Source organism: Dipodomys merriami, unplaced genomic scaffold (assembly GCF_024711535.1).
Source record: "Dipodomys merriami isolate MVZ:Mamm:240054 unplaced genomic scaffold, mDipMer1.0.p SCAF_819, whole genome shotgun sequence".
Classification (NCBI taxonomy): Eukaryota; Metazoa; Chordata; class Mammalia; order Rodentia; family Heteromyidae; genus Dipodomys; species Dipodomys merriami.
In genome coordinates, this window is record NW_027206423.1 from 381,641 (window position 1) to 407,938 (window position 26,298).

The 26,298-nt window shown below is 46.2% G+C and overlaps 1 protein-coding gene and 1 long non-coding RNA gene across 4 annotated transcripts; one reads left to right on the forward strand and one right to left on the reverse strand.

Moving 5' to 3' along the window:
- Positions 1 to 17: 17 nt before the first annotated feature.
- On the forward strand, positions 18 to 14,309 carry LOC138819783 (uncharacterized). Of its 2 annotated transcripts, XR_011369630.1 has the most exons (4): positions 18 to 281; positions 3,208 to 3,366; positions 13,973 to 14,075; positions 14,240 to 14,309. It is a non-coding gene; the product is annotated as an uncharacterized lncRNA (long non-coding RNA). The 2 variants fall into 2 exon arrangements; XR_011369629.1 differs by lacking the exons at positions 13,973 to 14,075; positions 14,240 to 14,309 and having other exon boundaries at positions 3,208 to 3,622.
- Positions 14,310 to 15,555: 1,246 nt separating this feature from the next.
- Positions 15,556 to 25,863, reverse strand: LOC138819781 (zinc finger protein 62 homolog). Of its 2 annotated transcripts, XR_011369628.1 has the most exons (3): positions 25,815 to 25,863; positions 20,447 to 20,501; positions 19,888 to 19,975 (listed from the first exon to the last, which is right to left on the reverse strand). XR_011369628.1 is itself a non-coding variant. In XM_070011315.1 (2 exons), coding segments are annotated over exons 1-2 (2,775 nt in total). In that variant the 5' UTR covers positions 25,816 to 25,861; the 3' UTR covers positions 15,556 to 17,201. The 2 variants fall into 2 exon arrangements, 1 of the variants encoding a protein (XP_069867416.1); XM_070011315.1 differs by lacking the exon at positions 20,447 to 20,501 and having other exon boundaries at positions 15,556 to 19,975; positions 25,815 to 25,861.
- Positions 25,864 to 26,298: the final 435 nt, after the last annotated feature.

The window sequence follows — 26,298 nt, forward strand, 5'->3', positions numbered from 1 at the left end:
CCCCCCGGACCCCCGGCGGCCCGGCCCTCCCCTTGCACTTCTTCTCCCCCCCGCCCCCTCCCACCATCCACCGCAGCCACTTCCGCCCGTCCTCCGGAAGTGGGCTCGGAGCGACGACTAGGCCTTCCCACATCCCGCCTTTTCTCTCCCCGCGTCCCCCGCCTGTGACCACCGCCACCACGAGAGCACGGGAGGTGTGGGGGGAATCTGATGGGCTGGAAGTGGCTCTACAATCACTGTCCACAGGACGGAAGGCGACGGGCTGGCAGAACCAAGTCTAGGTGAGGACGAAGCTAGGGGACTTGTGGTAGCGGCTGTACCGGTGGGGGCGGGGCAGAGGCGAGGGCCTGGCACGGGAGCTGACGTCACGTTGGCTTCGCAGGAAGAAGAGCGCATGCGTGCGCGGGGGGGGGGGGGAGAGCGAGTGGGTGTGAGGCTTCGGCCGGTCGCGAGTGCTGATGGGTCGGCTTGTCTCCGTAGGTGGGACTGGGGCGGGGAAGGGGCGTGGCTAAGGGGCGGGCGAGGTGGGGGCGGAGCCTACGCGCGGCCTTTCCCGCCCGAATCCCTGCTGGAGGAAATCACCTAGCAACAGCGGGCTGGACCGGGCTTCTGATGCTCTGATGCTGGTCCTCCTCCTCGGGAGAAAAAATCCGGAAGGCCCCCAGGTCTGAGTTACCTGCTCCTTAGGCTGAGCTCTCTCAATAGCACTGTCGTTCGTCGCTTGCTTCCCCCGCCCCCCCACTGCATCACTGGAGGCATGAGGTAGGACCTTCCAGGGAACCTGATCCCCTCTAGAAACCACACACAGCACTGCCCCTGCCACCAGTCTCCTTAAAAGAAGCCTCTTTCGAAACACAAGTTCGAAAATTGACCTGTTGCCTGGTTTTTGTTTTTGTTTCCCCTTCCTTATTTCAAGCTGAAAAGGACAGTCGCTAATAGTTTTTGGAGTTTTCTATGTCATCTCATTTACATCTTCTCTTTGCCAAGACTGGAATGAGCAGCAGCTTCTTAAACTTCCCCTCTCCCCCCTTTTGAAATTTTATTGTGTCGGTCGTGGGTCTTGAACTCTGGGCCTGGACGCTGTCCCTCAGCTCTTCAGCTCAAGGCTAGCGCTCTACCACTTGAGCCACAGTGCCACTTCCGGCTTTTTCTGCTTATGTGGTGCTGAGGAATCACACCCAGGGCCTCATGCATGGGAGGCAAGCGCTCTACCACTGAACCACCTTCCTGCCTCCCCCCTTTTTTTTAACTGGAACTCAGACTCTATAAACTTCTGGGCTATACTCCCATTCATGTGACTTCCCCAGGCTGTGAACAGTGACCCACCTGAACACTTCCCCTACTGGAAATATAGTATAGTTGCTGGACCGAGAGTCTTGAAATGCTGAAAGATGACATCATAACATTAAGAACATCTTAAAGAAAAAAAAGTTATGTCACTGCTACACCCACTTATGCCACATTCTCAGATTAAGTTCTTTTTCTTTTCCAAACCAGCTCAGCCATCTCTCCCACCTAAATTAATGCAACTTCATTTACTTAGATCAAAATCCAAAGAGCCATCCTATTCTCTCTCATGGTCAGTTGGTACCCAATATCCTGCTGGCTCTAACTTCAAATTATATCTGGCATACGCCACCTCAGCAGCTCCACAGGTACCCTCATCCTTCACCCGGACAGCCTGGTCTGTCTGCTTCAGCCCAAAGCCAGGTTTCTACATAGCAGTCCAAAGTATCTTGGTATTCCTCTGCTCAAAACTGCACAGAAGTTACCCATTTTACCTGAAAGGTAAGCCAAAGTACTTACTCTATTCTTCAAAATCCAGTACCACCTGCTGTGCTTGCTTCTCTGATTATTTGCTCTCTCCCTTTCACTTACCATAAGCCATTACTGTCCTTATTACCATTCCTTTAGTCTGTATCTGGTCCTTTGCAGTGGAAGTCATCTCTGGCTGTGTGTGTGTGTGTGTGTGTGTGTGTGTGTGTGTGTGTGTGTGTGTGTGTGTGTGTGTGCGTGCGCGCGCGCTTGTGCGTGTGCATGTGCACGTGTGCGTATGTGTGCATGCGTGTACACACATATTTACATATATGGTCCTATACATACATATATAATCATGGGAAGATGGGTAGATAGATATTTATTACCTTTACCTCAGCTATTTCTCAAATGTTCTCTCACTGAGTTCCTTACCAACCTGTTAAACCTGCCTTCTACCCACAGTGCTGCCAGGTTCCCTTACCCTGCTTCATTTTTTTTTTCTGTACCACTCATCACCTCTTAAACATGCTTTTAATATGTTACTATTTATTGTTTTTTTCACCCCACTAGATTATAAGTTTTATGAGAGGAGGCATTTTTGACTGGTTGATTTCTTTTTGTATCTCAAGTACCTAGAACAATGCCAGCTGTTAAAAAAATAGTGGAATAAATGAAGTAAATTGACTGTTTTCATTAAAGTATTTCCATCTAGGCTATTCTCACATGCACATATTTGAACTGTACTCTGTAGTTTTATCATCGTAAGCATTTTATTCTCAAGTGCACTGAGATTTTGCATGCCTGTTTTAACAAGCCCAATGAAAGTTGTGTAAAGAAAAAGTTAATAATCTCTTTTCTGTGTCTAATCTCAAGTTACTGAAAGGAACTTTACTGAAAGGAACTGTTTTCAATTTCATGGATGTCCTTCCAAATATTTTGTATGCACACATGTAACTCATATCTGCTCAAAGGCAGATGTACACAGATTGCGTCTTTTCTGCGGTGCACATGTTTTTGTCAGTGTTTTAGTCCTGATTGGACTGAGTAAAGATAGGATCTGAATCCCCCAGGTGAAGGTGGAGATGTGTCCAGGGTGTTTGTGTTTTTTCAAGGACAGTGGGTATGGACTAGTGCCATCCTAGATTCTGGGGAATCTCAATTTTAAATGGTGTGAGCCCCGTAAAAACAACGCATAATTATCAGAGGAAACAGTGCTGACCAGGGATATATGTTCTGACTTCTTCCTTTCTCCTTTTCCCGGGTTAGTATTTCACCTGAATCTTGGCCTTTGTTTGTATCTCTCTTCATGTGTAATCTCGGCATTTTCTAAAGTCCATTCCCTTCAACATTTGTGGGTGGTAAAGATGGAACACTGAAGGCAGCTTCCTCCTTCCCCCTTTTCATGTTTACCATGACCTCAAAAAATAATAATAATTTTGATTCTTTCAGCCAGCAGTTGCACTGTAGATACCAGACAGAAGAGGATGAGACAAGCCCAGACATCACCATAACTGAGGTAGAAAGCTGAAGACCTGAGAGTCGCCATACGGAATCTTGAGTACAGTCCAGAGTGTGAAACAGTGACTTCACATGGAGCAAGGGCAGCAGGTGAAGGAATTTCATTTTAATCACAGGGCGAACGTTCTATACAGAAACCCTAAAAGTCAAAGCACTTTCTTGCCTTATTTCCCCATGTGTTTCCTTATTTAATCCTTACATTGTTATTTTAATTTTTTAAAAAGGAGTTTTTTTGGACATGTTCCCCAACTAGATTGTGAACTTCTTAAGGGCAGAAACCTGGTTTACTTTACAACCCTACCTATTTCTGTTTGTTCAATTCAATGAATATTTACCCTCAGACCCAGATCTTGGCTTCTCTGATTTCTGTGGCGCCAGAGATTTAGTTTCCCTGCATACAGCAAGCAGCCTGTCCTTTACCCCTAGCAGAGTATTCATGAGGATCAAATGAAACCGTGGGTACCAGAACCCTTTTAAAACTGGAAAGAGCTATAGAAATATCTGTAGTGTTTAGGAGTTCACAGATAGCAGTCGGAAGGGCCAGGGTGCAGTGTATGCTGAATTTTCAGGGGGTGGGGCGTCTTGCATTGCCCTCTCCATTTGGAAACAGAGACGCCCAAGCCTCCTTTCCCTAAAGAAGCTTCTCCCTCCCCCCGCCATCACCTTTCAGAGTGTGATTACATTTTACAGAAAGCCAGGCAGTTCTTAGACACGTGTCTTAAACCATATACATGCAGGTTATGGGCAGGTTTAAGTCTTAATTTGCATTTAAACCAGGAGCGTGTACTCATTTCTTTATCTCATTAGATCAGCTCCATCAGTGAGGGTTGGCCTACTGATACAGTGAGTATGTGAAACCTTGAATCCCAGTGCCAATACCCCCACACCCCCACCCCACACTGGGCCTGTATTCATGAGTGGGAGACTGGTGCTAAGGGAGAAAGAGGAAGAGGACAACAGCTGTGTCAGAAATAGACACATCTTTTGCCTCCAGCAGATTTCAGGTCACATGAAGAGGGAAAGCTCCTCAGGACTTACTAAAGTCAGTTTGAAATGCTGATGTGAAGAAGGGCATAATGGACATAACATTAAGTTGAACTATCTTCTGGGGAAGATGAGTCACCAGTTAGGTTGTGAAGGGATCTGAAAGAAGTACTCCTGGTCTGGGAGGTGGGGAGGTACAGTTGGGGATCCTTTATATCAGGTAAATACATACATTGAGAGGGGATTGATGGTGCTCCTTAGATTCCTTTTTGTTTGTTTGTCAGTCGTGGGGCTTGAACTCTGGGCCTGGGCACTGTCCCTCAGCTCTTCAGCTCAAGGCGAGCGCTCTACCACTTGAGCCACAGCGCCACTTCCGGCTTTTTTTGTTTATGTGGTGCTGAGGAACCGAACCCAGGGCCTCATGCATGCAAGGCAAGCACTCTACCACTGAGCCACCTTCCCAGCCGATGTGCTCCTTAGATTCTAAGTGGGGCCTGGTCCTGTTTCCAGGGCCAGCGTGTGAACTCCAGCTGAATCCTTAACATTTGAGACATTTGAAACATCTTTCACAGGAGTAGCTGAAAAGTGTTTTGGGGGCAAGTATCACAACTGTTAGCTGTCTCCCACACACACCTTAGTTACAGCCTTACAGTTCCTTTATCTTTGGTGAAATGACCTTTATGCCAAGACCATTCTTAAATATCTAAAACATTTTAAGTAATGATAGTTATTAAGCATAAAAAGACAAACATCTGTTGATCTTTTGAAGTACAAGTAGTCTGTGGTCTCTGCTGAGTGATACACCGCAAAGGGTGGCCCTGCACGTGATCCGCCTCCGAGCCAGCTCCAGGCTCCTTAAAACCAAGGAACTGTGCAGTTAGAGGCTGGCCAACAGCCCCAGCAGCACTCATTAGGAAGCCTCTGGAAACTATTCTAAGCAAGTGAGGGGGGGGGGGGGGGAAAGGTCCCAGGCCTCTGGGAGTTAATAATTCACCACTGTGCCTGCCACCTCCCTGCTGTGGTTGGCAGCTCCTCCGCATGTGTCACCACCAGTTTATTCGTAGGAATTGCCCCAAGAGTTGATCAGATGCTCGACCTTTTACATAAATTAAACATTTCAAGGGCATAACTACAGGCTTCAAGCTTCCCTGTTTGCACTCTCACATGCCCTCTCAAGGGGGTAAAAACAAATCGAAATTCAGTGGTGAAGTGGTCATGTATGAAGTGGATCAAGCTGCTTGGCTGAATCCTGAAGTGAGAAGTCCCCAGACTTCATACCTCTTTCTGGACTGTCTCAGTAGCTGGACCACCACTGGTAGTTTATTCTAGGGGAGAGTTCAGGGTTGACCCAGGGATGTGGAGATTCCAAACTCATCTCCCCTCACCTTCCACACAGCCTGAAAGTCTGACATTTTCAGACTTTATTGCCAACTAAATAAGCAGTCACTCCTTGAAACCTCAGGGTAAGGTCAGCACTGACTTAGCTCTGCGTAGTATAGGAATTCCCTGTGAACACCGTCCCTGGCCACACTCCTTGCTGAATTCCTCAGTTTGCAGCAGCCATGGCAGTGTGGAGAAGACCTAGGAAGCAAGCAGCTGCTGGGGATAAAGAAGACAGAGCAGCACGGAAGGAAATGCAGTTCTAGTGAAGCACTATGTGGAAATCCACATAGGGGGCTGTGAAGTCAAAATTAAAGTAGAAAAGAGTTAATAAAATATTGAAGATGTAACCCAAGTAAGTTTTGACAAAATGAGAAAAGAAATGCAATACCAAGAATGAGGCAACAGTTTGGGCTAAACTCTTGAAGTGAATTTTATTCATTCCAGTTAAAAAAGAAAAAAGTTAGAAACTTAGTTACAAATTTGAACTAAGAGGGCCAAGTGTGTGAGGTAATAGAAAAATAAAAGCGGCATTCCAAGAATGATACATTGTTTTCCCATTAAAAAGCCAGGAAGTCAGATTTGAGAGGGACAGGGTGGGTCTGGCCTGCACAGAGATGCAGGGGCAGTAGGCAAGAGCACATGTACATCTTGCTGCCTTGGATTCAAACTACTGCACCGCAATGTTGTGTGCCTGTGGACAGACTCTTAACCTCTCTCTGCTTCCCTCCCTGCCACGTGGGAAAGTAATCATGGCCACCACATCCTACTGTGAAAAATGAAGGAACTGCCAGGAATGGTTGATGCCATAAGTCCCATACTGTGATATTATTTGCCGTATAAACTTTGAAACATCTATGGCTGTTTAATTGGAACTATTAAAAAAAAAAGAAGCCCTCGGTGGGGTGGGGATGAGGGACTATATAGTCTTGGCAGTCAGGGGGAAAGGTGTTTACTGAGGAGATTTGGTAGGAAGGAAAGGGCTCTGACGAACTTCACAGCAGAACTGATTCTAGAAATGTGGAATCTACTCACTGGACGTGGGACAAGAAAGGGCAGCCTGTCCCGGTGCTGGGACAGCTGCACAGCACTGTTCGGGCCTTGGAGGCAAATCCTGGGAGCTGAGAATCCAGAGCCAGGGCCTTAGAGAAGCCTTTGTTTGCCGGGAGGTGGTATTTTTCTCTTACCTTTTGCCAAAGGTTAATGGAACAGCCTGAGCAGGCAGTTGAGTTTATATCACTTCATTAAACTATTGATTTTCTGCTGGGAGAGAGGAGAGGAGAGGAAGAGGAAAATGGAAGGGAAAACCAAGTCCCAAAATCCTCATCTGAGCAGACTTGTTCTGTGGTCTGTGAGGGACAGATTGAACTTTGATGGGAGGTCAAGAATTTTTTAGGAGAATTAAGGTGATTGAAGGTCACCTTGTAGGAAATTTTCTTTATCTTTTTTTTTTTAATGTACAAAAAGTATTTTGGATTGGTAAGGGACTAGAGATAAAAGAAATGTTCTGATTGTCTTCATACTTTCTTAATTCCCCATTCATGGTTCAGTTTGCCAGAGGAAATAATTTAGAGAAAGGACATTTTTTGACTTCTCTCTAGCTAGAATGAAGGAAAGAAGGAAAGGATTACGATGAAAAAATAGTGAAGGCATACTTCCTGCTGCCCCCTGGTGGTGTTTCTCACCACCCCAGAGTCAGGCCCTTCTGATCTTTTAAGAGGAGCTATCTTACATAGCTATGGAGAATGTCAAATAAAATTTCATGACACTTAAAATACCCAGCGCATGAGATAAGTTACATGCTGTCTGAATACCACCCACTGGAGTAACCAGGGCTTTGCTTTGTAGGCACAGAAGTAGTTCAAGGTCCCTTCCAAGGACCTGTATACATCCATGATCCTAAGGCAGAGCACATAAAGACAATTTCAGGACCCGTCATTATCAGTCCTCAGGACTCCTAAGCTGCCCAGAGTAGCTCGGTATCTTGAGACATTGAAATCTAGTTTTAGTAGGAGTCCCGTCTCATTGCTCAGTGCAATCAAAGGGTCGGTCTGCTACATTGGACACTGGGCAAGTCCTTCTACTAGTGTAGCTCTCTGGCATTAATAACCTGGCTCCTAGTTTGCTACCACCACTTATAAAGCACTTTATTTTGTGAAAATGCACACAAAACATACTACCTTAGCCATTATGAGTAAAGTCTATGCATGTCGTTTTACAACCGATTCCTCAGAACTTTTCATTCTTCCAAACTGACACTATGCCCATTAAGCAGCAGATCCCTATATCTCCCAGAATATGATGAATATGACCAGTGTAGGTACCTCATTGGAGTGAAATCCCGTGGTGTGTATGGGGGTGGGGAGGAGGAGGGAGAAAGGGAAAAAGAGCATACTCCAGACTCGTTTCACTTCTAGATTCATCTGTGTTATACCGCCACACATGAGAATTTGTTGCTTGATTAAGGCTTGAATGATAGTCCTGTCCTGTCTTCTTACCGCTGTGACATAACTGGCTTCTTTTCATTACTTCACATTGAAGCATCCTAGAGCTGTAGCTCCAGCCGCCTCTCTTGACACCACCTGCACTTGTATTCACGCCCACTGCTTTATCTACTGTCTGTGTGCTGAAGAGCCCACATCTGTATGTCCAGCCCAGGTGTCTCTCGTGAGTTCTAGGCTCACTGCAAAGTCTTAGGTAACTATCTCAAATGCACTGTTTTGCTTCAAATCATTTCTCCCTACCAAAATCCTGTTTCTCTCGCACTTCCTATCTCAGCAATGGCTCTGCCACCTACCCATTTGCCCAAGTAGAGGGGACAATTGCTTTTCCCTCTCCCTAGCATCATTTCTGCCTTTGTGATCTTATTCTTATTTCTCTCTGGAGTTCTACCTTCACATAGTCCAAGGGTTTCAAGTAGTCTTCTGTCTCAGACTCCTGTTTAAGTAATCTAGTCTTCAACCAGCCAGGGAATCCTGATGGGCTTTAAACGTGTTCATCTGATTCTGTTAACGACCATAGGACATAGTTACCACAGACTTTCCCAATTGACAGAGGGGGAAACTGGGTCACACAATTTACATAACTTGCTCAAGGCAGATGATGGAGCCAGAACACAAACTCTGGCTCTACTTGAAGGCTGCACATATGACAACTTCACTGTATAGGGTGCTCCCTCTCCCCATGACATAAACAGTGGAGCACTGCGAACAGCTAGAAGTACCCTAAAACACCCTGACCTGGCGTGAGGGTCACCAGTCTTTCCTGAGAAAGCCATGCCTGAAGATTGACATTGACCTGTCATAACTCACCATGGTAACAACAACAGAAGAGCAAACACTGACAAAAGAAAGGGCCAGCAGGGAGGGTTGGAGGCAGGCAGTACCGAAATGTATGGGTTATGTTGAGCTTGAGATTTCTCTTGAGGGGGAGAGGAGGTGTCAGACCCAGTAAACAATTGGATTTGTCAATCTGAATTGCAAGTGGTTAAAAGGGTGCTTTCATTTAATAGGGAGTTTAATGTTTTCTGAATGATGAAGGGTCTTGGGTATCTAAAAGTGGAACGCAGAGAGGTGAACACTGGGCTTGTGCTTGTAACCTTAGCTGCTCAGGAGGCTGAGATGCGAGAATCCTGGTTCAAAGTCAGCCCGGGCAGAAGTCCGTGAGACTCTTACCTACAGTAGACTGACTAGTCAGAAAAAGCCAGAAGTGGCGCTGTGGCTCAAGTGGTAGAGTGCTAGCCTTGAGCAAAAGAAGCTCAGGGACACAGCCCAGGCTCAGAGTTCAAGCCCCAGGACTGGCAGAGAATGTGTGTATTTGCAGGGAGGGGTGGGGGACGGGGGGGGGGGGGAGTGGAGAGGAAAGAGAGAGAGAAAAGTTACTAACACAGAACTGTCTGTCATAAGGTTTATGTGAGCTAAGAAATGTAAGGCCTAGTTTGGCAGAGACACCAACTTCCATTGCCGTGTCCTCTTCATGAACTGGAGATGTTTTCAACTTGTCTTGTAGTTAGTTTGGGTCCATATGATTGGCCCTGGCCAGTAGCTACCATAGAAGATACATATTCTAGGTGATGTAGCTGTAAGACAGAGCTAATACTCAGTGCATGAAGGACTTTATGTGAACAAGAAAAACATTTACTTGCAGAGCTACTAACATTTAGGCTGTAATGTTCATTGCTGTCGCTTTGCCTGGCCTACTGTCATTGACACATGAGTTTATTCATGTTAGCATATACATATACTAAGTGGTCAATGAATTATTACTTAAGGTATCAGTGAGCTAACAAGAGAGGACTCATTAGATATATGTATTTATTAGGAAAACAAACAAGACAAGTATAGTATGCTATACTTTCTATAAGGAGAACTTAAAATATATTTATATATTGGCTTATTTTCATGAAAAGATACAAGAGGTTACTCTTGTATATAATGAAACTAATGAATTTGGTTACATTTTAAGAGAAATATTAATACATAAAATCAAAAGACAACATCAGGAAACAAGCAGGCCTAGAATGTGCAACTTTCTATAAGTCAGCTCAATCTTCAGAAGTCAGTGTCATAAATCAAAACCAAATAAAAGTAATGGGGGAGCTGGGTGCCAGTGGCTCACACCTGTAATCCTAACTACTCAGGAGGCTGAGATCTGAGGATCACAGTTCAAAGCCAGCCCAGGCAGGAAAGTCCATGAAACTCTTATCTCCAATTAACCACTCGAAAACCGCGAGTGGCATTGTGGCTCAAGTGGTAGAATACTAGCCTTGGGCTGAAGAGCTCTGTGACAGCGCCCAGGTCCAGAGTTCAAGGCCCACAACCAATCCCCAAAAAAGTAATGGGGGAGATTTTCCAGATAACCCTACAGACAGAACCCCCAAACCTTGATTATATCATGGAGGGAAACTGCATAAAAATCTTCAGTAGGAAATCTTAAGTATGTCTTGGAGGACTAGTTGTGATCATTAGTAAAATAATTGCTAGCTTCCTGAGGTGTGGCGGTATGGTGCTTATAAGAGATTCCCTTTATTCTTAGGAGATTGATACAGCAGCATTTAGAGATGGTGATGTCATATTTATCACTTATTTTCAAAAAGTATGTATTCATGTGTGTGGAGAGAGGAAAGAAAGCAAATATAGTTTAAAAGGCATTAATAACCATCAAATCCAAATTGAAAACATTTACAGTTCCATTATTTTGACAGTGTTTGAAAATGTTCATAATAAGGAAGTAGGAAGATAACACCAAGAAAAACTAGTTAAAATTTAAGAAATGCATTAACATCATCCTATTTTCCTGAGTCAGTTTCGTGAAAGCAGCCAGTAATTTTCCAAGAGACTAACACACCTCAAAATGGGTATTCACACCTAAATGGCTGCGCTCTCAAATCCTTTTACCTCTTGCATTTCTCTAGCAATTTCCCAGATAGAAAAAGAAAATGGATGTCATTTCTGCATATAAAATTCTTGCTGGCAGAAAGTAGTTCAGGGACCGGCTTCCTTTAAACGAACTGCATTCAGCACCTCATCTGTGTAAATGCAGAGCCATGCTCCATTAGAGACGGATTTCCACTGATGTGGTAACAGGCGTCTTTTCCACGCTTCCCAAATCTTGTATAGAACCCACATCAGAACACCCTCATTCTCTGCCAGTTGTGTCAGCAACAGATAGTCCTGAGTTAAGTATTTAATGTGGTAAGAATGCACCGTTATTTCAGGATTCTATTTTCGGCATCCACTCATCACTCACCTGGGATCACCTCCCTGACTTGTTCTGTGACTATACAGGGTGGTTTTGTTTTGACCCAGCTTTCCATCAGTGCCCCTGCCCCTCGGTCAGTGCTCTGTTCCCAAGATGCTTCTCCTGTATGCTCACTGTACTGCCTGACTCCAAGTCAGCTGATTTCTTCTAGTCCCTTCACCCAGATTGAGTCCCAGGAAAACAAGTCTTCTTATATTCATGCCACTAATTTGGCTACGCTAGGCTGTGAATGCCTAAGAGGTTCCCTATAGGTGACGCTGTCTGTTCCTTCCTGGGATGGGCCCCCTTCATAGCTGTAGAGTGTAGTTAGTCTATAAATGTCCGTCTTCCTGTCTTTAACAACAAAACCAACTTAAGGCAAAACTCATGACCAGCCATCCCAAAATCTCAGTGGCCATGAAGAAAAAGCCACTTATTTTTCTGACAGGTCAGCAAAAGCAGCTCTGCTTCAGGCTGTGAACAGATATACGGCTGTGTTACTTCTCCCTGACCCTCTGAACCAACGCCTCCTCTGGGAGGCATGGAAGGGCAGTGCCAGTGCCATGAAGCAGACAGAAGCACAAGAAACAAAGACCAGCACCTTGCATTCTGCCAAGGTCTTAGCTCAGAACTGACACATTGTCACTTCTGGCCACCTCCCACTGGCCAAAGCCTAAAATCTGTAGGGTAAGTCAAGGACTAGGAGGGAAGATTCACAGGCAGTTAATACAGCCTACCTCAGCCTCCCTCACGGCTCGGTGTGTTCTTGCAGCTGAACTCTGGCCAGCGGGATACGTGAGCACATGACTAACCTTCAGGCCTTGCTCTTGTTCCACTCGCCCTGCCTCTCCCCTGCTCACCAATTGAGCACACATTAAAGGCACAGCTATCCTGCCAATCCTGCCTCTGGTTATATGCATCCAATGTACACTCCTGGTGTTTAGCATGTTAGTTCTGGTATTGTAGCTGGTACAACATTGATTCATTCAAGTATATTGATGGTTACACAAACCTACATGTGATAAAAACTAAACGTACACACACACAGAGAAATGCATGTAAAATTGGGAAATAAGTGCAAGATCTTTGGGTTGTACCAATGTCAATTCCTAGTTGTGATCCTTAAAACTATAGCTTTGCAAGATGTTATTATTGAGAGAAAAGAGGTAAAAGGGACACAGGACCTTCTCTAGTCTCAAAATGACTTGCCTGTGAATCTCCATTGTCTCAAATGATATGAGACCAATACTTGGATCCTTGGTTTTGTGCTTAGTCTAGAATGGAGGTCACAAGATTGAAACCACAGAGGGTCACTGTGGGTAACTCAGCATGGCAGCAGCCCAGCACCAACCAAAAATATGGCAGAGCCATTAAAAGCAATTGAGAGAGCTGCCAGGAAGGAATATTTCTTGCTTTGGGCTATGATGCAAGAGAGATTTGTAGAAGGTTTTTTTTCTCTCTCTCTCTTAGTAATTATCCATACACTGTCATACAAACTAGGATATGTGTTAAAAATAATTACACAGGGACAGCTTGTTATCACACGTCATTTTATCATTGCCTCTGTTATACAAACCCAGCCTCTTCTAACCAATAGAAAAATTGCTAGTCAAGCTCGAATAGCTGAGAGTAGATGACATCCCAAATGTCAGTGGCTTAGTGTCCTTAGAGTTGTATTTCTTGCTCATGCAAAGTCTAGTACTGTTCACATGGGAGGTTCACTCTGAACCCCCCCACCTCCAGATCACGGGAACAGTGGAAAGGAGCGCTGTGGGGTTACAGATGACCTTATGAGCCAATCTAGGCAGTAGTTTCCATCACTTCTATCCAGATTTCATTGGCCAGAACTCAGTCACATGATCACCTCTAACTACAAAGAAGACTGGGAAAAGTAGTCCTGGAAACCCACATGGCCTAACCCACACAAGGACATGCCACAGTCAGAGAACTGGCCTTCCATTAGTTGAGTGCTGAGGAAGGCTTTGAGTAGGTAGGTAATGTACAGGTTTGAAAACTTTCTTTCAGCCTTGGTTTTCCATAAGGAGCCAGGTAAGCTATTGTATAAGAAGACCCCAGTCTTTACTTCTGGCTTTACCAAGCCAGGCCTCCATCTTGTTTTTCTTGTCTTGCCATAAAATAGTTGTGATGACCTAAAGGAATGGCTGCCCTGCTGCATGAGCGTATCTTGGTAGCAAGACTGGCTTTGCCATTACCAACATACCAGATCCACCTCTAGATCCAACAGGCTACTCCATGTGTCCCCTTTCCCAGCCAAATAAAAGGGACAGAAGAAGCAGAGGGGCTAAGGGTGTTCTTTTTTAAAGACATCACCTGAAAATCACGCTTTCGCTTCTGCTCACGTCCATTGGACAGAAGACCGAGGGATCTACTACTGTAACCTGGTTCGATTCCCGAACGGAAGAAGGGCTGGCTGGGTGCGTGGAGTCGGCTCTAAATGCCTCTGGGCCACCAGGTGTGCTGCTGAGACGCGCCTGTAATCCCAGCTCCAGGGAGGCGGAGGCCGAGGATCAAAAGTTAAAAAAAAACCAAAGGCCATGGTGGGCTAAATTGTAGCACCGTGTCTTCAAAACAGAGCCTGCAGCCGGTTCGGTGGCTCGTGCCTAAACCACCCGAAAACCAGAAGTGGAGCTGTGCCTCCAAAGTGGTCGAGCGCTAGCTGAGCGAAAGAGAGCCCAGTAAGTGAGCCCATGGGGGGAGTCCCGGGCCGCCGCCCAGCCTAGGACCCGAGGATGGCCGCGAGGGGGGGGGGGGGGGAGGGTACTCGCGCTCAGGTCGCTGTGCGCACGCGCGCCGGCGCCTCCCGGACTCACCGTCCGGTGTGTCTACCCACTCCGGTCAGCTCCAACATCCTGCACAGCCGCGCTCATCTCCAGGGACGGGCTGCAGCGCGAATGCAGCCCCAGAATTCGGGGATCCCCACCGGACAGGTGGCCAGCCCCCCCCCCCCCCGCGTGTCACGCCGCCTCTGCCCGGGGCCCCGGCACAGCTGGAACTCTCCGGGGGGAGGGGACCCCGACCCTGAAATCACCAGGAGCTGCCCTGACGACAGGCCCGGGGGTGTGGGGGACCACGGCCTAACGAGAGTCACAGCGAGAAAAGCGATCCACCCCGCGTCCCCGCCTCCCCGGGGGCACTGCGCCCCTCCCGGCCACCCCCACCCCGCTCCGCGCCCCGTGGCGAAGGCTCACCCCGCGTCCCCGCCTCCCCAGGGGTGCCGCGCCCCTCCCGCCCCCCACCCCGCCCCAAGCCCCTGCCTCCCCGGGGGCGCTGCGCCCCTCCTGGCCGCGCCCTTCCAGGCCGCGCGCCCCTGCCTCCCCGCAGGCACTGCGCCCCTCCCGCCCCCCACTCTGCCCGCTCCCCTGCCTCTCTGGGGCGCTGCGCCCCTCCCGGCCGCCCCCCACTCTGCCCGCTCCCCTGCCTCCCGGGGGCGCTGCGCCCCTCCCGGCCACCCCCCTACCCCGCCCCGCGCTCCTGACTCCCGGGGGCGCTGTGCCCCTCCCGGCCACCCCCCTACCCCGCCCCGCGCTCCTGCCTCCCCGGGGGTGCTGCGCCCCTCCCGGCCGCGCCCTTTCAGGCCCGCTCCCCTGCCTCCCCCGGGGCGCTGCGCCCCTCCCGCCCCCCACTCTGCCCGCTCCCCTGTCTCTCTGGGGCGCTGCGCCCCTCCCGGCCACCCCCCACCCCGCCCCGCGCCCCTGCCTACCCGGATGTTGCGCCCCGGCCCTCTCCCCCTCCCTGCCTGGCGGGCCGCCGTGACTTTCCTCTGGACGGTGGTGGAGCTCAGATCCCACCCCTTTAGCATGGTGATGGCTGTGATCCAATCCTTGTGGTCCACCAAGCTCATCCTCCAACCTCCCGGGTCCCAGTGCTGGCTGCGGATTATGAACAGCGGATCCTCATCACTTGTTTGGAAAGACAATCCGGGACTGCGGGAAGGGTCGGGTCTGCCCGTGCGGCTCGGGATACCCCAAGGTGCCTTTTCTACCCAGTTTGTTGGCTACCCATGGGGCTTGGAGACCAAGTACTCTCCAGCTTCTAGGGCGGCGTGGCAGTGAGCAGAGAAGCAGAATTATTAGGGACAGGAATACTATCTGGTGATTGGTCTTGTAAAGAAAATAGACTCAGGAGAGGACCAGAAAGGCACAGTGTCTGTGCATCTCATCTTGGAAAATAATATTTATTGAGATGAACTGCAGGAAATGAAAACAAGGTCTTTTGTTCTTTTTTGCTGTTTTTGTCTTGTCTTTGGGAGGGTAAGGGGGTACACAGAAATGGAGGGACAAAGGGTGAACAAACACAACAGTGGTACTCACTGGACATTATGTTAAAAATGAACTAGACAGCTTCTGGGTGGGGGTGGGAGGGAGAAAACTGGGAGTGAGGGAAGGGGTGACACTACAAAATGTGCTCTTTACCTGACTTACGTAACTGAAACCCCTCTGTGCATCACCTCCACAATAACAGTATTAAAAAAAATAAATACTGGAGCCAGAGACCACTTAGCATTCTGACTCTATTGGTAAGCTCCACCTACAGTATTCTTGGACAGGGGATTTCATTCATGAGAGACTACTTTTTACCACTTGAGTTACCTAACACTTCTTTCTATACTATCAATGATATTCCATGGCACTGCTCAGTCCCGTGGCCTGGCCACTCCATGTCATGATCCAGCCCCAGTAGCGGTATTACATCGCTAACGTGGTGAAGCCTGAGCTAGCAGCCCTGTGAGAGGAGTGCCCTGCTGTCCTCTTTGGTTCTGACCTGCCATAAGCTACTCCACAAAGGAATGACACATGAATGGCTGTATACAGTTCTCCATCTGCAGTAAGTCACAGCCTGTATACATGGAACGAATTTCTTTATTAGAGTTCCACTTTCCCTTGCTTCATGGCAAAGAGTGAGCCCTGAACAACACATTTTACAACAGACAATATACACATTTAGTGTGTGAAATCTTTACAATACATTCCAAAACATTTAACAAGATTTTTCCTCCTCCTGTTTACTCAAGAGAGCTAGGGTTTGTTGTTTTCTTTTGTTGCTCTTGTAATAAAAATGCCTTCTTCCCAACATTCCTATTTGATAGGAATCCCTGAATAAATTTTTTTCTGTAAGGTGCAAAGTTGTATTGAAGATGTGTTCATTATTGAAGATACATAAATCCTTTCTGAGGCTGAACCTTTCATGTTTTCAAACATCACACATTTATCATCTACTAAGGGGGTTCATTTGAAAGTCTAGAAGTTTTACCCATTCAATGAAATGTATTACAATATCTTCTAATCAATTTGCAATTTGAGTCTCTCCTTCCTGTTAATGTTTATGCTTTTTTACAAGGAAATACAATTTATGATTCAATTATCATAATTCATGATCACTAACACATTTATATTCCCTGAAACCTTTCTGTCCCTGAACTTGCCTTTTAGAGGTCCTTGTATTTTCCCCCCACTGATCAAAGTGAAATTAGGATTCAAAGCTATGCCCGAATTTTCCTACATTTCTACTAACACAATTTATCCAAATAGGAATTTTATGATGGTGACTGTGATTTATAAATGAAGTCCTTTCCTCATCTGCATATTTTATGTCCAAAAATGTCTAGTTATTTAAGAATTTTAAAAAAATATTCCATCTTCGTGATAGGCTTTTCCCCAGTGTGGACTACTTTATATTCCAAAATGTCTCAGCTGTCTTGACACTGGAGCCATCTTATTGGCTATGATTGAGAAGCCTCACAGAATTATAGTGATCTAGAATTTCATTTATACTATGGAAACTACAAGCCATGAATAAGGACCTCAGAAATTCTTACATTCATAAGGTTTTTCTTCCATTTGAGTTCTTTGAGAATTAGTAATCTCTGCCTCCCACAGGGGAATCCTCATCCTGGTCCCTTCCAGAACATTCCCTCCCTCATAGATTCTCTTCTGGGATGGGCCACTGTAACTTCCCATATGCACCATATTGGAAGATTCCTCTCCCTCATGGATTCTTTTATGTTTGGTAAGATTGGATCTGATATTAAATGCCTTCCCACACTCATTGCATCGATATGGCTTCTTTCCAGTGTGGATCCTTTTGTGTTGATCCAGGACAGATCTATAATTGAAGGATTTCCCACACTCACAATTATAGGGCTGATTCCCACAGTGGACACTTTTATGATTGATAAGACTTGAGTGTGAGATGTAGGCCTTCCCACACTCATCACACCCATAGGGCTTCTCACCCGTGTGGATCCTCTTGTGCACTGTGAGGCCGGAGCTGTTCCTGAAGGCCTTCCCACACCAGTCACAGACAAAGGGCTTCTCCCCCGTGTGGATCCTCTTGTGTTGAGAAAGGAGGGAGCTGTAACTGAAAGACTTCCCACACTCGACACACTTAAAGGGTTTCTCTCCAAGATGAACTCTCTTATGGCTTATAAGAGTTCTGCTTGAGAAGAAAGCTTTTCCACATTCGTCGCATGTGTAGGGTGTTTTGCCAGGGTGGGTACTTTTATGGTTAATAAGGCTTGAGTGGGAGATATAGGCTTTCCCACACACATCACATTCATAGGGCTTCTCCCCAGTGTGTATTCTCTTATGAACTTTAAGGCTGGAGTTGTTTCGGAAGACCTTTTCACACCTGTCACATTCATACGGTTTCTCTCTAGTGTGGACTCTTTTGTGTTGAGAAAGGAGTGAGGTGTAATTAAAAGATTTCTCACACACATCACATTTGTACGGCTTCTCCCCAAGATGAATCTTTTTGTGGTTGAGAAGGGTTCGGTGGGTGGCAAAAGCTTTCTCACACTCGTCACACTTGAAGGGCTTCTCCCCAGGGTGTACACTTTTATGATTTATAAGGCTGGAGAGTGAGATGTAGGCTTTCCCACATTCTTCACATTTGTAAGGTCTCTCACCAGTGTGGATACGCTTATGTACTTTAAGGCCTGAATTGTTTCTGAAGGCTTTTCCACACTCGTCACATCCAAAGGGTTTCTCCCTTGTGTGAATCCTTTTATGCTGCTCAAGGGCAGAACTGTAGTTGAAAGATTTCTCACAATAGCTACATTTGTAGGGCTTCTCCCCTAGATGGATCCCTTTGTGGTTTTTAAGGCTCGATCGTGAGATGTAGGCTTTTCCACACACATCGCACTCATAGGGTTTCTCCCCGGTATGGAGCCTCCTGTGGACTTTGAGGCCTGAATTGTTTCTGAAAGTCTTCCCACATACATCACATACGAAAGGTCTCTCGCCAGTATGAATCGTTCTGTGTTGAAGCAGCAGCGAGTTATAACTAAAGGATTTGCCACACTCCCTACACTCATGGGCTTTCTTCCCAGGGTGAATGCTTTTATGGACGGCCAGCCCTGAGCTGTAGCTGAATGCTTTGCCACAGACCTCGCACTTATAAGGTTTCTCTCCTGTGTGGATCCTTTTATGCACGATGAGGCCTGAACTGTTCCTGAAGGCCTTCCCACATTCATCACATTCGTAAGGTTTCTCTCCAGTGTGGATGACTTTATGCTGAATGAGGAGAGAGCTGTAATTAAAAGATTTCTCACACTCGTCACATTTGTAAGGTTTATCTCCAAAGTGGATGCTTTTATGGTTCAGAAGTGTTCTGCAGGTAATGAAGGCCTTCCCGCACTCGTCGCATTCATAGGGCTTCTCGCCCGTGTGGATCCTTTTGTGGACCCTCAGGCCGGAGCTGTTACTGAAGGTCTTCCCGCAGGTGTCACATTCGTAGGGCTTCTCCCCGGTGTGGATCCGTTTGTGGACCCGGAGTCCGGAACTGTTCCGGAAGGCCTTCCCACACTCCCCGCACTCGTAGGGCTTCTCCCCGGTGTGGATCCTTTTGTGCTGGTCCAGCACGGAACTGTAATTGAAGGATTTCCCGCACTCGTCGCACTTGCAGTTCTTCTCCCCTGAGTGGGTGCTTTTGTGATTGATGAGGCTGGAATAGGACATGTAGGCTTTCCCGCACTCCTCACACTTGTAGGGCTTCTCCCCAGTATGGATCCGCTTGTGGACGCGGAGGCTGGAGCTGCTCCGGAAAGCTCCCCCACAGTCCTCACACTCGTAGCGCTTCTCCCCCGTGTGCATAATTTTGTGTTGAACAAGGCGGGAATTGTATTTAAAGGATTTCCCACATTCCTCACAGTTATGTGATTTCTTCACAGCACTGGCGTTGCGCTGCAGACTGGAGTGAGAGTTTCCATTAATGTTCTCCACGCATTGTCCCTGCCCACGGCTTTTCTGTTCGGCCGGGGCTGTCTGGTGTGTGGTATGCTTTGAGCTCAGGTGTAAGTTTTTCTCAGATACCTCGTCTTCCTGCTCTGTCTTTATAGGGGCTGTCTTCTTGGCTTTGCCAATCTTTTGCCTGATGGTAGTTTTGTCTTCCTTCATCCTTTTCCACTCTGGCTTTTCTGACTCCTTCTCTACCTTGCTCTCCCAATTGCAAATTCCACCAGTTTTAGATTTCTGTATATGATCCTTGTGAAGACCTTCTGCTTTTGGCCAGTGAAAGTCTGCACTTCCATTCTTACAAGTGGATTCCTCATCCTCAGTGCCTGTCTTCAAATGTGACACTAAACCAGGAAAAGGAAAACGATACTTGTTTACTTTGTTCATTAAAAAAACTGAGAAAATAACATCAAAATCACGCATATACTTGACAAATATTTATTGACTGTATGCTAAGTGATGATAGAATTTTAAGTACTTGGGATACAATGGTGGACATGAAAATACTTTTGCCTCTGTGGAATTGATGCTAAAATATTAGAGACTTGGATTTTTAATGCACCAGAGTTCTATTCTTGCATAAGAGCCTGGCATGAGGGCAAGTTGAAATGGGTTGAAATGATGCGGGGGACCAATCAGGTTGTTTAAAAAAAAAAAATCACTTTGTCATGTAAAAACAAACAAACATACAAAATTTCTAAAGTATAGGGGAAAGACTAATTAGACAAAAGTTAGTCATAACTTGTTTTATTAAGAATAAAGTTATACATAATCAGCAGAAGACAAGTGTAACCAAGGAAAGAAGAAATCAGTACCTGAGCAGAGGTTGTCTGGGAGATGGTTGTGGTTATGAAATCATGAAGATAGTCACTGCGGAGATGAGAAAGAAAAACCTGCTGGTATCCTGGACTTTCCCTTCAAGGAAAGCACTCACCCTGGAAAGTGGTTAGTCAGGGAAGAAATCCAATGGAAGGGATGCTCCAGCCTGCTGAGGAATAAGCTTTTATTTCTACTTATGAACAGGTTCACCATGGGGCACATCAAAGATCAGAAGCAAAAACACAAATCATCAAGCAAAGGAAGTATAACTGGTTCCTCCATATCCGAAGGCTTTGCATCTGAAAATCCAGCCAACCATGGATCAAAATATCCATAAAAACAAAACTGGCTGTGCGCTGTTGGCTCACACATGTAATCCCAGCTACTCAGGAGGCTGAGAGCTGAGGATCACAATTTGAAGCCAGCATGGGTGGGAAAGTCTTTGAGACTCTTATCTCCAATTAACCACCAGAAAACTGGAAGTAGAGCTGTGACTCAAAACGGTTTAGCACTAGCCTTGAGCAAAAGAGCTCAGGGATAGCACCCAGGCCCTAAGTTTAAGCCTCAAGACTGACAAACAACAACAGTAATAAAAACTGCATGTACACTCAACATGTACAAGCTTTTTTTTCTTCTGGTGAATTCTTAAACAAGACAGTGTAAGAAAGATTTACACTGTATTTATACTGCTTTAGGCACTGTAAGCAATTTAGAGAGATGCGTACCTTCTAGATATGCGTAAGTTAACACACAACTACTCTATCATTTTATGTTGGCAAGTGCAGAAGATTTTGATATTTGTGGGATGGATCCCAGAACAAATCTCTTGGGGACACCAAGGGATGACTGAAATCCTGCCTAGGTTCAAATATTATCTAGCTACTAACTGACCTCTTTGTACAGCAGTTTCCCCATTTACAAAATGAAATCAATAGGGTTGTTGTTATTAAGTAACAAATGTAAAAACACTAAAAACAATGTTCTTTGATGAGCGCTATGCTATGATTTTTTATTTTATTATTTATCAGAGTATTGAAGCGATAAGGCCATGAAGGCTGTGCCTTTGTGATGAATCTATCAATGCCATTATCATGGAAGTTCTGCTCTCTCCCTTTGTGGTTCTACCACGTGATATTTCCACCACAGGAGGATGAAACTTGAAAGGCCCTTGCTAGATAGCAAAGCCTTTATCTTGTACTTCTCAGCTTCTAGAACTGTGAGAAATAAAACAATGTATAACAATTACCTAGACTTTGGTACTTTGTTATAGCACGGTATGTACACATACGCACACACCCCAGAAAAACCAAAGTCAAGTATTCTATATCCTGCCACTTAAAAAGATTCTCTGGACACAAAAACACGAAATTGGCTATGCTCACTCACCTTACTGCCCCTGTACTCACTGATCCTCAGCTGTCATTTCCCTTTGCCTTGCTAATTCTATTATTTAATTTTTGTGGTGCTGGGGAGTGAACCCAGATCCTTGCAAATGCTAGGCCATTGCCCTACCACTTCAGCAATACCCCTGGCCATTTTTGTGTTTGAAACAGTATCTCACTGCTTTTGCCCGGGCTGGCCTCTAACTTGCCTCTGCCTCCCAAGTAGTTGGGACTGCTGGCCTGGGCCGTGATACCTACCCTAATTCTTCGTTCCCTCCTAACCTTTGGGACTGTTTGATTGGCTGCTGATTGGCTAATCTGCATGAAATTACTGATTTTCACTTCTTCCCTCTTGATCCTAATCAGAGATCAAAAGTCTCCCAGTTGTGGTACAACTTAATATTCTGTTTGGGGAGGGGCACAGAGTTCCATCTCTTGGTACAATTCAATCAAAAACAGGCAGAACAACCTAAAAGAGCACTGGCATAATTGTTATTAGCATATAAAGGCAATCAAGAGAATGTAACATAATACTCAGCCTGATAAACACTAATTCCTGGTATCCTGCAGGTATTACATAAGGAAGTTAGGTTTTGATTTGATTAGACTTGTTTTTCCCCCCTCAGGCCCTACACTAGTCTAGCAGACTAGATTAGACAAGGCCTGGCCTTTCAAGGAGCCTGGAGACTAGGAGAGTGTCAGGAAAACACAAAATGTGATTTTTTAAAAAAAGAGGCATACACCAAACACTGATAAGGAAAGGGGATAGGGCTAGACTCTGGGCAGGAAGGATTAGAAAGAGTTTTGGGACCACAGGAGTGGGCATTCCTTAAGAGGGAAGAGCAGATGTAAAGCAGCTAATGCTCACCACCCTTATGACATCTGGACTAGTGAATTTAGCTAGGCAGGCAGTCATGAGGGCACCCATGTCATATGCTAAGGGGTCCTGATGTGATGTGAGATCTTTAGGCAAAGCAGTGGCGAATGTGCTGCTTTTATAGTTAAATAATTTCACTTATTTTATTGTTAGGTGTTAGCCATCATTTTCTATGAAGGGTCAAACAGTAAATATTTTAGTCTTTGTGAGCCATTTAGGACTGCTGCTTATTATTTTTAAATATCTTTGAAGATATTTAAGCTTATAAGCTATACAGAAACTGAAACAGGCTCAGTAGTTTGCCAATTGCTATGAGATATATCAAGAATAGGTTTTAGAGTCATGATACAGCTTCATTTTAACAGAGTACTTATTGAGCTCAGTGTGCTTTGTAATGTAATGCTTTATTATACAGTTTGCCATAAATATTTATATAAAAAAGATAGTATCAAGGAATTGGAGTTAATTTAGGATAATGTGACAATGGTATTGTAGTTGTTAGAAGTATCTTTAAGTGCCAAATGAAGTATACCAAGGTGAAATAGCATGGTGTCTGGAATTTACTTTAAAATACTTCAACCAAGAAAATAAAAAGATATGATGAAAAATGTGTATCAGTGTCTTGAAATTGTTGAAGCTTGAGTGATGGGTATCTGGAAGTCCATTATACTCTTCTACTTTGCTGTGTTCTTACATAAGAAAAATTCTTGAAGGATCACTCATATTAGCAGCAGTAGGAAAATGGATTGAGAAGAGACAAAAACAAGACAGGAATTCCTGGAGGAAATTACTACAAACCAGTCTAGAAAACTGATGATGTGGCTGTCATGCACCCCCTATGACACAGGAAATGGAATCGTTCCAAAATCACAACTCTCAAAAGAGCCAGAAAGATTTAAATTTCCCTTAAGTCTTAAGGGCTACATGGAAATCAAGTCTTCAAGAGTCCTTAACCCTAACAGCTTGTTTGTATCAGTCCAAAGTCTGGCATAGAATTTTCTCCATTCCTTATAATTGATATATGATCCACAACCTCTGGGCATTTCTGTGCTTATTCACATTCTACTATCATTGCCGGTAAAAGTACATTCGGACAGTTAAGAACCTTCACTTAATTCCTGTCTCTAGTCCAGAGAGGATCACTGTTATTTAAAGAGTTTAGACAACTCAAAAGAGAGTAATTATGGCTCACTCTGGCTGAAAATCTCTATTCACAATGCAACAAGAAACAGGTGCAACATGCTGGCATCCAACCATATTCCCCAAGACAACCTTAATAGGTTTATATCATGGGCCTATGGTTTGTTTTGAGATTATTTTATGAATATCAGGACTGTATGTAAATAGCTAACAGAAATAGATTCTATTGCCGGGCGCCGATAGCTCACACCTGTAATCCTAGCTACTCAGGAGGCTGAGATCTGAGGATCGCGGTTCAAAACCAGCCCAGGCAGGAAAGTCCCTGAGACTCTTATCTCCAATAAACCATTAGAAAACCAGAAATGGCGCTGTGGCTCAGAGAGCGCTCACTTTGGGCTGAAGAGCTGAGGGACAGCACCCAAGCCCAGAGTTCAAGCCCCATGACCAACCAAAAAAAAAAAAAAAAAAAAAATACACACACACACACACACACACACACACACACACACACACACACGGTAGTGGATAAAAAATTTCTAGTCACCCAGAAAGTTAAGGTGAGTAAAGAAGATTCTGAAAGGCCAGCCGAGAAATTTTTCTGAAGGGGCAGAGATTGGCTTGAGAAAAGTCATTGAAAGAATGACTCTATTTGGTCAGAGTATGATTAAACATCATAAAAACAAGTCTCAGTTGGAAAAGAATAAGTTTTTAACTTAGTTTTTATTCCTTAAAGATTCTATGTGATTATAATAAGAAGTTGGTAAATGTAACAATGTGTCAGAGACTGGGTGAGTTCATGTAAAAACAAAAATTGTTTTATTAGATCCTTTCTTTAAAAATGCTTACACAATGTTATTCAATGTGTCATTGTTCAAGGTAACAAAGAAACTGGAAACAATCCAAATGTTTCCTAACATGGCTTAAAAAAAAAAAACAACTTGGGTTACAGCCCAAATACCAAAACAATGGCCAAACCAATACCACAACTTCTGATATGTAAAGATCTGCGAAACAGATTAATCAAAGGCAGACTGCGGACCACATGTCTGAAAGGGGGGGGGGGGGGGAAGGGGAGAAGGAATGGACTAATTCCATTTAGATCTCCCAGTATTTGAATAAATAAATTCTGGAAAGATACACTCCAGTCAGCCTACGCGTGTTGACCTAAGAATAAACAGAAAAATTCTTTCCACCAACTTTTCATATATTTTAATATGCAGAACCTTCCGAAGAACGTATTACATGTCCAAAACATAATTGTAAATAAAAAAGGGGAGGGGGGACCCAACAGGTTTTCAAAAGAAGAAGTGAGTCCGCTGGCGCTTAGGTCTACGCGTCTCACAGTAAACACACCCCGGGCCCCGTCCACCGGCTGCTCAACTTTCTTCCACTCTGCACCGGGCACCTAGCTAGCGGGGCCCTTCTCCGCAGGCCGGGGCATGGCGGGCGGCCCCTCCAGACGCCCCGGTTTGTCTGTACACAGGTGAGCACCCCCACACCAAGGGCAGGACCCGAATAAGCGCCCCCATCCAACACCAACTCTCCCCCCAAACCCCGACAGTCCCGAGGCTCCCATTCCATCAGACCCGGCCGGGGGGGGGGGGGGGATGGAGCTGGGGGGGGTAAGGTGCAAATATTCGGGGTTCTACCCCCCCACACACACTTCCGCACCCCAAAGACCAGCAGACAGCCGCGGAGGAGCCCGGGCAGCCCTCACGCGCCCGCTCTGGCAGCGGGACTTGGGGGGTGGGGGGGGGGGGGTCCCCGGCCCGTGGGCCTCGGGTCTCCCCTCCCCCTCCCCCCCCCCGCACCCCGGAACGCGCCTCCCGGACATGTGCGTAGGGAGGACACGCTCGCTCCCCAGTTCCCGCCCGAACCCCGAGGGAACCCGGCCAGAAGGGGAAGGGCGTGGCGGGCGGGGGGGGGGGGGCCCGAGGGCGCGCGGGCCGCCCCGGACTCACGTACTGGCGGTGGCGGCGCCGCGGAGCCCGGCCGCCGGGCGGGACAAAAGCGCGGACGGCCCGACCGGAAGGACCCGCGCCGGAGCCCCCACCCCCCCCACCCCGGCAGGGCACTTCCGAGTCCTCTCTAGGACGCTGGAGGACTGACTCTCGTTGGTCTGGCCTAGTTTCGGACACGTGACCCGCCGCTGGCCCAGGGTGGGAAGTTGGTCCTATTGGCGCGGTGCATGCTGGAACTACGGGCTGGCTGCTGTTCTCCTGGACGGGTAGGGAGCCATAATGCTTAACTGTCTGCGTATCTGAGCACACACAGTTGGTTACTGAGTTAAATCAGAGGATGTTCCTTGGAGGTAGTGCTGGAAGTCTCTAAAGTACACAACCCAGACATGGGTGTTTTTCTATTGAAGAACGTAAAAATGTATAGACAGCACCTAACAGCCATTTTCGCTTCTGTGCCTTTGCTTGCTTAAAAACTCTGCTAAAACCTT